The following is a 12,772-nucleotide window of genomic DNA, read 5'->3' on the forward strand; positions in this document are numbered from 1 at the left end:
ATGTTTCTTCATTTATCTGTGGTTTATTCAATGCTTCTATTAATGCTATAGGAGTTTTTATTAAGCTTCGGGGGAAACACGTCGACAGAACTTAAGGAATTTGTGTCCTTAAGTTCTGTGTCATATGTCCCAGGTCAAATGTCCAATTAGTGGTGCAGCCCAGACTGCCACTTAGGGCGGTTCAGTTCAGTTCAGTCCCTCAGTTGTGTCCGACTCTTTGCGACCCCATGGACTTGCAGCACACCAGGCCTCCCTGTCCATCACCAACTCCCGGAGTTTACTCAAATTCATGTCCATTGAGTTGGTGATGCCATCCAACCATCTCATCCTCTGTTGTCCCCTTCTCCTCCTGCCTTCAATCTGTCCCAGCATCAGGGTCTTTTCAAATGAGTCAGTTCTTCACATCAGGTGGCCAAAGTGCTGGCTTCAACATCAGGTCTTCAGCTTCAATATCAGTCCTTCCAATAAATATTCAGGACTGATTTCCTTTAGGATGGATTGGGTTGGATCTCTTTGCAGTCCAAGGGACTCTCAAGAGTCTTCTCCAATACCATAATTCAAAAGCATCAATTCTTTGGCACTCAGCTTTCCTTATAGTCCAACTCTCACATCCATACATGGCTACTGGAAAAACCATAGCATTGGATAGATGAATGTTTATTGGCAAAATAATGTCTCTGCTTTTTAAAATGCTGTATAGGTTGGTCTTAACTTTTCTTCCATGGAGCAAGCATCTTAATTTCATGGTTGCAATCACCATCTGCAGTGATTCTGGAGTCCCAAAAAGTAAAATCTGTCACTGTTTCCATTGTTTGCCCATCTATTTACCATGAAGTGATGGGAACAGATGCCATGATCTTAGTTTTCTGAATGTTGAGGTTTAAACCAACTTTTTCACTCTCCTCTTTCACTTTCATCAAGAGGCTTTTGCCGTAAGGGTGGTGTCATCTGCATATCTGAGGTTATTGATATTTCTGCCGAAAATCTTGATTCCAGCTTGTTCTTCATCCAGCCTGGTACTTCGCATGATGTAATCTGCATATAAGATAAATAAGTAGGGTGACAATATACACCCTTGACGTACTCCTTTCCTGATTTGGTACCAGTCTGTTGTTCCATGTCCAGTTCTGACTGTTGCTTCTTGACCTGCATACAGATTTCTCAGGAGGCAGGTAAAGTGGTCTGGTATTCCATTCTCTTTAAGAATTTTCCACAGTTTGTTGGATCCACACAGCCAAAGGCTTTGGTGTAGGTAATAAAGCAGAAATAGATGTTTCTGTTAAACTGAGGGTATAAAAGTTTAAAACAAAAATAGTCCTTTGTTTTTATTACATTTTTTAAGATGGGATATTTCTGCAAAGTGCCTTTCCTTGTGGCATGTTGGGAAGACACACTAGGGAGGCTCCCTTGTGCTTTCTAGGCATATCCTCTCTGTGCTCTTCTCTCCACATTGCCACGCTTTTCCTGGGGAGCTAAGCATCATTTTTCTGAATGCTGCATCCTGGGAGGTCTAACTGTGAATGGATGGAGATGAGAGGAGCTGATGGACGAGGGGTGGTGATGGACGGGAAGGCTCCAGGACTGACTGATGTAGAAAGAGTTCCTGCACAGTTAGGGCATGACCAAAAATTTTTAAATATGTTTGTTTTGTTTAGTAGAAGCCTATGGGTCTCAGTGTTAGACCCTGACAAGGAGTGTGAATGAAAAACTTTCTCTGTCATCTTTGGGTCTTCAGATCTTACTGTGGTTTAGAGAATGAGGCAAGTGGTATTTTATTTGAAAGATGCTTGTTAGTTCTACTAAGCAGTGAGTAGAATCGTAACTGAGACTGTGGAATCTTGTCATATTTGTCTTTAGTTTTTAGACCTGTCACCCTTTCATTTCTTGTTATTTCTCTGGGAGTATTATATTGGAAATTTTAGAGGAGCTGTGGCTGTTATAATAACCCCCAAATGTTACTTGTATATATTATAAAAATTTTAAGTTATATATTTTATATTTTTAGTCTATTATCCCTTTTTTTGTTGTTTTGGAATAGTAGGAGCCAAGTGCAAAGTGATAAGTTTTAGACCATGGTTATATAAAGACATAATCACAACCATAGATCCCTTCATGTATGTAGTGATTTTATTTTTTGTAGTTTAAATCCCACTTTAGATAATTAAATATTTACAGAACATGCATCTCCACCCTAAATATTTCCTATGTATGGAACCATATGTCTTGCCAAATGTAGAAAAAATAATTTACAATGCATTCAAAGACTTTGAATCTACTTATTTTTAAAGTAAATCATGTATAAAAGTGTTTTGATATATATAGTCATGCCTAAATGATACATTTCCATTCTCCTAGTTCAAAATATAGCAAACCTGGATAGTTTAAGTACTAGGTTTTAGCAGTAGAAATTTTCAAGTGTGACTTTTGTGGACTGGTCTCCATTAGGATAAGATATGTGTCATTTTTTGCTTGTTCAATAATGATTGTTGGGAGCACAGTAAACTTGAGAGGGATGAGTGAGCCTGGAAAAATATTTGACTAGCAAGACTTTTCCTTGTATGAAACTGAAGGAAATTGTTTTGGGTTGGCCAAAAAGTTTCTTCAGGTTTTTTCCATAAAATGTTATGGAAAACCCAAATGAACTTTTTGGCCAAACAGATGGCACAGTGGTGAAGAATCTGCCTGACAACACAGGAGACACAAGAGATTCAGGTTCAGTCCCTGGGTTGGGAAGATTTTCTCGAGAAGAAAATGGCAACTCATTCCAGTATTCTTGCCTGGGAAATCCTAGAGAGAGAGCCTGGCAGGCTACAGTCCATGGGGTCACAAAGAGTGGGACAGGACTGCACACACAGGCACACCACAATAGATGTTTAGAGAAAGTCCTTAAAACCTCAGAAGTCCTTCAGATCCTTATTAGATGGCAGCTTCATCGATACCAGTCTCACCACCAGCATCTGTCATCTTCTTTAATAAATGAAACTGTTTACACACACCTACTAACAGAAACCCCAATGTAACACCTTCTTCACCTATCAGCTCAGTTCACTTCAGTCGCTCAGTCGTGTCCGACTCTTTGCGACCCCATGAATTGCAGCACGCCAGGCCTCCCTGTCTATCACCAACTCCCGGAGTTCACTCAGGCTCACATCCATTGAGTCAGTGATGCCATCCAGCCATCTCATCCTCTGTCGTCCCCTTCTCCTCCTGCCCCCAATCCCTCCTAGGATCAGAGTCTTTTCCAAGGAGTCAGCTCTTCGCATGAGGTGGCCAGAGTACTGGCGTTTCAGCTTTAGAATCATTCCTTCCAAAGAAATCCCAGGGCTGATCTCCTTCAGAATGGACTGGTTGGATCTCCTTGCAGTCCCAGGGACTCTCAAGAGTCTTCTCCAACACCACAGTTCAAAAGCATCAATTCTTCGGCGCTCAGCCTTCTTCACAGTCCAACTCTCACATCCATACATAACCACTGGAAAAACCATAGCCTTGACTAGATGGACCTTTTTTGGCAAAGTAATGTCTCTGCTTTTGAATATGCTATCTAGGTTGGTCATAACTTTTCTTCCAAGGAGTAAGCGTCTTTTAACTTCATGGCTGCAGTCACCATCTGCAGTGATTTTGGAGCCCCCCAAAATAAAATCTGACACTGTTTCCACTGTTTCCCCATCTATTTCTCATGAAAGTGGTTTAATTCACAGCCAGTTTCACTGACCTGGAGCAAGTAACACTTGACGAATCAATTAGGGAAGTAGAATTGCTGTGTCTGACACTACTAGGAAACTTGCTCAGATCCTTAAAATACCAGGCGTGAAACAGGAGGGGCACACCTTTCAGTGTCAGAGCTTTGGACAGAGCACTGGACTGTGCTGGCCACTGACTGGTCTATCTTTAAGCATTATTCTTCCAGAGAAGCACCTGGCCTTACACCCGCTGAACAAAGACAGCACAGGTCAATTTTCTATCTCTGGTGTTGTATCTATATTTGCAAAAGAAAATAATTTTAAAGGATTCTTCTATTTTGTACATATTTTTAAATGTATATTCTTTTCTCTGTGCTTCTTTTTTCTTCCTGAATTTGTTGTGTTCGGTATCCAAAAAGTATAAGCAATCAAGCTGACTTTAAAGCTAGCTAAAAAAAAAATCATGTTTGATCAAATGGGTGGATAATCTGTGCAGATTTGTTTGAAATGGGGGACTGCTCTGAAGTTTATCACAATGCCTAGCACATCCCACCACTTTAATCAGCTGATTGACTTTTGTAAGCCTCTGAAGAAACTTCCACGGACTTCACCGGTGGTCTGGTGGCTTAGAGTCCGCACTCCCAGTGCAGGAGGTCAAGGTTGGATCCTTGGTCAGGGAACTAGATCCCACGTACCACAACTAAAAGAGTTCTCATGCCACGACTGAGACCCAGTGCAGCCAAATAAATGAATAGATTTTTTTTTAAAGGAAGAAACTTGCAGTGTTGAAGAACCGTTCCTTAAAATGCCCATAGGGGTACACCCCACCTTAGACCTTAACACAGAATTCCTCTCAACAAAATTGGGGGAAACAAACCTCTAGGCAAAGCATAGTGAGTTCCCAAGAGGCACTAGTAAAGGTAAAAGGAAATTGGTGGTTCGGGAGTGACACACTTTCTCTCTTGCTGGCCCTAAATGTGTCTCTCTTTCTCTCACCCCGCCCTCCTACACCTCTGCGAACAGCTACATCCTGTGGTCATGCACTCAGCAGTTGTTACGTGTTCTTTGGTCCTTAGGTTACTTAGTGCCAAAAGCAGCTCACTTCTATCCTGCTTCACACACTTCAAATAAAATATCTTTATGTCTAGCGGTAGCTGCTAGTATTGGAAAGACAAATGGGAAAAGTTCTTGAAAATATGCCTTAGGTAGTTCTTCCAGTAGTGAGATTTTTTTGTGGGTTTCCTATTTTTGGTAGATTGATGGGGGGTTGGGGTGCAGTACAGATAATCCTCTCAGGGGTATTTCATATGAGGGCGGAAGATATTACTAAAAGTGTGGATACAGGAAAAGACAAGGCTCCAGGTAAGAAAGGAAGGCAGTGAAAGCACATTTGGCTGTCCCATCTGGGGAAATAAAGACATTTAAGCTTGGACAACAGACTGGTTCCAAATAGGAAAAGGAGTACGTCAAGGCTGTATATTGTCATCCTGCTTATTTAACTTATATGCAGAGTACATACTGAGAAACGCTGGACTGGAAGAAACACAAGCTGGAATCAAGATTGCTGGGAGAAATATCAATAACCTCAGATATGCAGATGACACCACTCTTATGGCAGAAAGTGAAGAGGAACTACAGAGCCTCTTGATGAACGTGAAAGAGGAGAGTGAAAAAATTGGCTTAAAGCTCAACATTCAGAAAACAAAGATCATGGCATCTGTCCCAGTACTTCATAGGAAATGATGGGGAAACAGTGGAAACAGTGTCAGACTTTATTTTTGGGGGCTCCAAAATCACTGCAGATGGTGATTGTAGCCATGAAATTAAAAGACGCTTACTCCTTGGAAGGAAAGTTATGACCAACCTAGATAGTATATTAAAAAACAGAGACATTACTTTGCCAAAAAAGGTCCGTCTAGTCAAAGCTATGGTTTTTCCTGTGGTCATGTATGGATGTGAGAGTTGGACTGTGAAGAAAGCTGAGCACTGAAGAATTGATGCTCTTGAACTGTGGTGTTGGAGAAGACTCTTGAGAGTCCCTGGGACTGCAAGGAGATCCAACCAGTCCATCCTAAAGGAGATCAGTCCTGGATGTTCTTTGGAAGGACTGATGCTAAAGCTGAAGCTCCAGCACTTTGGCCACCTCATGCAAAGAGTTGACTCACTGGAAAAGAGTCTGATGCTGGGAGGGATTGGGGGCAGGAGGAGAAGGGGACGACAGAGGATGAGATGGCTGGATGGCATCACTGACTCGATGGATGTGAGTTTGAGTGAACTCCGGGAGGTGGTGATGGACAGGGAGGCCTGGTGTGCTGCGATTCATGGGGTCACAAAGAGTCGGACACGACTGAGCCACTGAACTGAACTGAACTGAAGCTTGAACATAATAGAAATTTAGAGACAATTGCTAGAAACGCCTGAAAGTCAGAATTAAATACTTTAGATCTGATTTGAAAGCCATGAGGAGACTTCTGATTTGGACAGTGAATGATCAGAATCATATTTTAGTGTTTTACTCACATGAATATGTGCTCGTGTCAAAACACACATGTATTAAACATCAGATTATGAAATACTGATTTTAGTCTGTGGGTCATCAGCTGATCCTGAAGGTCTCTTTCTCTCTCTTCTCATCCCACAGGTTGTTATTTTGTACTTTGAGCCAAGCACATTTCGCTGTATTCTCCTAAGATGGGTCCGCCTTCTCGGTTTTGCTACTGTTTATGGAACTGTCACTCTCAAGCTTCACAGGTATATTTTATTAGTTCTCATTCCCATGGGAGGATCAAAGTGTTTCGCTTAGCATATAATTGCAAGCTCAGTCAGGAATTTACTACCTAAATTCCTGAAATTTATTTCAGGAATTTAGGTAATAAAATCATACATGTTTTTCATTTTCAAGGCAATATCTTTAGGATTCTCTGGGAAAACCTTTAATACAATTGAATTTGAGCAATGTACTTTAGTAGAATGTGCCACTGGTTATGGAAAGGTTAATTCTAAACAAATGATAAGTTTACAATGAATGTGAAATAGTATTTACTCACTAAGAACAGGAAGAAAGACAATACAGCTGAAATAATCAAGCCCAGAGCTACCAAAGAATCCTATATAGTAGAATTCAGCAATATGCTTGCCAGACAAAAAGCTGCTGTCCTCCATTCCTGAGTTCCACTCTCCAGGGCAATCCTGCTTTTATTCCTTGGGTGAATTTCCAAAAAATGGTGTTCTTGGTTTCCTTCCTTATCCAGTATCCTCCAGTGCTTATCAGCCTTATAAATTGGAGAACATGGTAAATTCTCTTATATTTTAGTTTCAAAATCAACTACTTTTAAAAATGTAGGGACTTTCCTGGCAGTCCAGTGGTTAAGACTTGGCCTTCCAATGCAGAGGGGATACAGGTTTGATCCCTGGTGGAGGAGCTAAGATCCCACATGCATTATGGCCAAAAAACCAAGACATAAAACAGAAGCAAAATTGTAACAAATTCAATAAAGATGTTAAGAATGGTCCATATCAAAAAAATCTTACACGAAAATCTCTTCAGTGTATATGATAAATATTAGGAAGAAAGAGGTGATAAAATAAATTAGCAGTCCGCAAAGAGTAGGGATAGCTGGAAATGATTCCAGGGCTTTCCCTTGCCTCCACTTCCCAAATGGTAGTGGTGCCAAAGAACATAGGAGGTAAAATAGAAATTTCTCCTGCAGGATAACACTGTAGTTCAGTAGAAGAAACCCTTTACGTTGATCAGGTTTAAAGCTGCTTTATTTATCACAGTAGGCCATTCATATCTTCATGCTAATCTGACTGTAAATATTTCTCAATAAATGTATCTTGATATGGCCCATGCATGTGACAGTTTGTCTTAGATGACATAAATATGTCCTTAAATATTTGTCTTTAAATGCCACCCCTTCAACATTTATTAAAATGTGATCACTGCATACTCTCTATTATGCAATAATCCCACTTAAAATTGGAGTATAATTGCTTTACAGTGTTGTGTTAGTTTCTACTGTACATCGGCGTGATTCGGCTATAGGTATACATATATCCTCCCCTCACTCTTGAGCCTCCCTCCCACCTCCCCTCCACCATCCCACCCCTCTAAGGTCATCACAGAGCACCGAGCTGAGTTCCCTGCAGCACTGTAGCTTCTCACTAGTAGTGGATTCATGTCAGTGCCACTCTGCCAGTTCATTCCACTCTATTTCTCTTATTATTTTTTTTGTACTTACTTTAATAACTAGGAATACTCCTGATTATCTTTTTGGAACAAATGTAGATATCCTTAACTCTCTCAAGATTCCCTTCTTATGTATGTTGTATAGTAACTTCCGGAGGTCCAGTTTAAATCTCAGTTTAGCATCTAGGAAATTATAGTCCTGTATTTCCTACAAAAGAAAGGATTAGATGAGTCTCTTGCAGAAGGAAGTGGCAACCCACTCCAGTAATCTCGCCTGGAGAATCCCATGGACTGAGGAGCCTGGCAGGCTACAGTCCATGGGGGCGCAAGAGTTGGACATGACTAGACTAAACTACCACCAGGTGAGTCTCTAGTGTTCTTCCTGATGCTGACTTTATTATTTCCATATCACAGCACACTCTGCTCTCATGTCCATTTCAATCTCTGTTCCTTATATGATAACTGTTTTTCAACTGGTGCTCACTAAAGGAAATTGACATTCTATTGACATTGACAGCCTATCATGGACAGTAAGACTTCTGGAATTCCCAAAAGAATAGATGGCCTCTTGAGAATGACCTCTCTCCCTGTGAGTCTTAGGGTCCTCTGTTATATGCTACAGTTTGCTTATGTAATTATTTTTTTGATTTTTAACTAATTATCTTCTTGAAGTGAGGGTCTTACATTGAATCCCCAGCTCTGAGCACAATGACTGACACATGGTGGGTGCTTAATGCTTAGTAGTTGATAAATGAATGAATGAAAATGTCAGCTGCAGAATTGGAAACAGCTTCCCACAGTTCCCTCCACACCTAACACATTCCTGTCCCCCTGACTTATTGCATGTCCTCAAGTGTCTGAAACACGTGACACCATGGTCTGCAAGAGGCTGATCGTGGGACAAAAACACAACATTATTGGGTTGGCCAAAAAGTTCATTCTGGTTTTTCCATAAGATGTTACAAAACTTTTTGCCAATCCAATAAATAACACAGAATCATAAAGCAAGAAAATTCCTTCCATTCAGGTTCTCTTTCTATCCTTCTCATTATTTCCAGGAGTAAAATTAGTTTGGAAATAATAGGTCTTTAACACCTGCCCAGCAGTTGCTAATTTTCCTTTACAACAAAGAGCAGATCAAACTTCAGGCTTAGAGCCTCCCATTGTAATATGATCTAGATGAAATCTATTCTCTTTATTTCACTGTATTCATTTTCATCATTACATTCTATGTGTGGATTATCTATCAGTTCTTCCTTTAAAGTGGCAATGTAAAATTTTCTTTAAAATATTTTAAATAGAAGAAATTTAAAGAAAATATTAGCTGGTACACAGATACAGGCAGGAATCTTGAGAGTGGTATGCAAATGATTGGAATTTGGTAAACTAGATCACTTCATCCTTCTTTTGTTTATTTTAAAGACTATAATTCAAACTGTTTTCTCTCTGTGTCTCTAGAAGGCATTGCAGTGAAGGATTATCTACTGAAGGCTTAAATCGAATGGAAACTATTTCTAATTTAATGAGCTGAATTATTCTTATCCTGTCTGAACCAAATGGGTTTATATTATATTGTTTTTTCCATATTGTTTAAATGGAACTGATTCCAATATTGTTTAAGGCTGTAAACTGAAGAATCAGCATCCCAGAGGAATGAGAGCAGCCCGAGGGAAGTGACTGACTGAGCCAGCTTTCTGTCCCCCATCCTTAGTGCTGCATCTTGCCCACGTTATATGCATTCACACATTTGTTAAGTGAATGAATGGGCAGATGGTTATAATAAATGGAGCTGCAGGGATATCTCTGGTAGATATCTCTTATAGGCAAGCAACACATGGTCCTCAAGAAAGGACTTCAGAGATTTTATATTAATAGTAACATGATCGAGAGCAAAGACATAAATCTTTACAAATCCAAATTTGAATTTCAGTTCTGCCATTAATTATTTATACAGCCAAGAATAAATGACTTTAACATCTGAAAATCACTTCTCAGCCCGCCTTTAGAGTTGTTGTACATCTTAAACATGATAGAAATATATGTAAATATGTCATGTAGGGGGTTTTGGTTGCAAACCACAGACACTGACTATAGCTAAATTAAGCAAAAAGGGAATTCACTGGAATGATATGGGGAAGGCCACAGACTGAAGGGAAAGCTGAGGATCCAGGTTTGGGCACACCCGACCCAAGGTGGCTTGAGGGATCAAGGTAGTGTGAGCTAAGGGATAACATCCCTTGAACGCCATATTCTCATTTTCATAAGAACTTCATTTTTTATTTCAAATTTTTGAAAAGTAAATCTCACCTCTCTAAGGCTGAAAATTCCAAGGCAGTTATCAGTACTGATAAATAAAATGATTATTCTAGTCTCTTGAGAATAGGATAAACAGGAAAGACCCGAGTTCTTGTTTTATTTCAGCCATTTCCCTCAGGGCTTAGTAAAATTGTTGAACATTTCTTTTTCTATATCCTGATCTCTCACTGATCCATTGTAGTGTTTACAGAATTCCAGTAGCTCCGAAAACTTGAAGAAAATATTAAAAAGGAATAGGATCTCATCTGTCACTAGAAATGATACTGTTATCCTGGAACTTAAGGATCTCATCACTTTTATTAAATTTCCCACCTTTGCTTTAGGGGTCTCTCCCCATATTTGAGAGCTATACAGAGAAAGGCTACCATGCCAATGCAAAGGAAAGTCACAAGTCTTTTATATTTCTTAACAATGCAGTACAGAAGTGGAGCAAGTTAGAGGAGAGAGGTGAAAGGAGGTGAACAACTCCTTCAGGGAGGAGTTGTTTTATCACTGACATTGTTTAGAATCACCAGCATAAGGTGGTGATAAAAAGCAGAACAGCTTTGACTTATTATTATTGCCTAAAAGTCTATACAGAAACCGTTACCTGTGCCCAGGACAGACAGTCCCACCACCCCACTTCACTGGCAGGCTGTTCATGCAGTGCACTTTATTTGAACCTGAAACTGTTTCTCTTCAGAAAAAGAAAGGAGAAAGGGGCAGATTTTATCTGGCTCAGTAGGGATCATAAGGAAACACACAGCTGAAGTAGACAAAAATGAGAAGGTTCATTTATGAAAAGAAGTTTCCTTCAGTAACCATAGATTTGTTTGACTTAGGACATTAATGATGTAGGACAGATCTAAAAGAACCTCTCACAGAATACTTGCTAAGCTAGGTTTGCTGGTTGGTTGGTTTTAAGAAACCTAGAAAGGCAATATCTCTAGGCTCAGGAAAGCCGAGTATATTTTCAAGAGGAAAAATGAGGAACTATTTTAAATGAAAGGGAAGGAAAAAAAAATAAATAAATGAAAGGGAATGGAGAGAGATTAAGAAACTTAATGCCAGAAGAACATTTTCCTATTTCCTACAGTATGGTTTCTGAAAACAAATTGCCTTTTCCTTTTTCTAAGACTAATCAAGAAAAAATAAAACTTTTTTTTGTTTGTAGTATATTTAAAACGAACATTTAAGCAAGCTGCAAGAAAACCTTCTTCTGGCTCTGACATGGAGATTTTCATTTCATGTATTATTCAGGACTACCCATTCTGGATCAGTGAAATTCACAGCAGTTTTCTCTACTATGCTCATTAGCACCACATATTTACCCTTTGTGGGAAAGGATAGATAGATAAGATAGATAGATAGATAGATAGCTACTTTTGTTTCCTATTAAACATTTTTACTGAAGTGTAGTTGATTTAGAGTGTTGTTTTCATTTCTGCTGTACAGGAAAGTGATTCAGTTATACATCTATGCATTCTTTTTTATATTCTTTTTCCATTATGGTTTATCACAGGATATTGAATATAGTTCTCTGTGTTATACAATAGGACTTTGTTGTTTTATCCATTCCATATATATAGCTTATATCTGCAAACCCCAACCTCCCATTCCATCCTTTCCCCTAGTAAATTTTGAAAAGTGGCTGGAAGATATTTATATTTATTTATTTTAGGTATTCTTACAGGGAAACTTTAAATTTTTTAAAGCGCAAAAGGAAGAAAATTTTTTATACATTTCCTAGGTGACCGATGATGTTCAGTTTATTTTTAGGTGTTTATTGGTCATTTATTTATCTCTTTAGAAATATGTCCATTTTTTAGTTGGGCTTTTGCGTTTTGATGTTGTATGAGTTTTTGTAAATTCTAGATCTGAGGCCCTTATCAGATAAATTATTTGAAAATATTTTCTCCATATCTGTGGGTTTTCTTATTTTACTTTCTTGATAGTGTGCTTTGGTGCATAGATTTTTTTTTTTTATTTCTATGAAGCTCAGTTTATCTGTTTTTTCTTTTGTACATACGCCTTGGTATGATATTTAAGAAACCATTGCCTAACCTCAGATCAGAAGGATCTATACCTCTGGTTCCTTCTAAACATTTTATAGTTTTAGTTCTTACATTTGAGTCTTTGATTCATTTGGAATTAATTTTTGTATATTATGTGAGATAGAGGTCTAAATTAATTCTTTTGCACTTGGATATATACTTGTCCTTAGGACCATTTGTTAAAAAGATTTCTTTTTTTTTTTTTTTTGGTGGCAGTGAGAAGCTTGTGGGGTCTAGTTCAATCCAGAGATTGAACCCAGGATCATGGCAGTAAAAACACCAAGTCCTAACCTCTGGACAGCCAGGGAGCTCCCTTTTTTATATTTTTGTTTTTAACGATTTTTTTTTCTTTATTGAATAATATTGGCACTGTGTAAAAAAACCAGTTGACTGAAGATGTAGAGATTTATTTCTGGATGACCAGCTTTATTCTGTTGTTCTATACGTCTGTCATTATGCTTGTATCACACTATTTTGTTAAACTGACTTAAACCTGTAGATCAATTTAGGAAATATTGCCATCTTAGCAGTATTAGATTTTCCAGCCCATGAAC

At 38.8% G+C, this 12,772-nt stretch overlaps 1 protein-coding gene across 1 annotated transcript in view; it reads left to right on the top strand.

Moving 5' to 3' along the window:
• Positions 1–12,772, top strand: part of GPR158 (G protein-coupled receptor 158) — a 300,397-nt gene that overhangs the window by 253,973 nt on the left and 33,652 nt on the right. Inside the window, exon 6 of the mRNA XM_069547473.1 lies at positions 6,322–6,431. Coding sequence (XP_069403574.1) covers positions 6,322–6,431 — 110 coding nt within the window. The remainder of the gene's footprint in view (positions 1–6,321; positions 6,432–12,772) is intronic.

The sequence above is a fragment of the Ovis canadensis genome, chromosome 13 (genome assembly GCF_042477335.2).
Source record: "Ovis canadensis isolate MfBH-ARS-UI-01 breed Bighorn chromosome 13, ARS-UI_OviCan_v2, whole genome shotgun sequence".
NCBI lineage: Eukaryota > Metazoa > Chordata > Mammalia > Artiodactyla > Bovidae > Ovis > Ovis canadensis.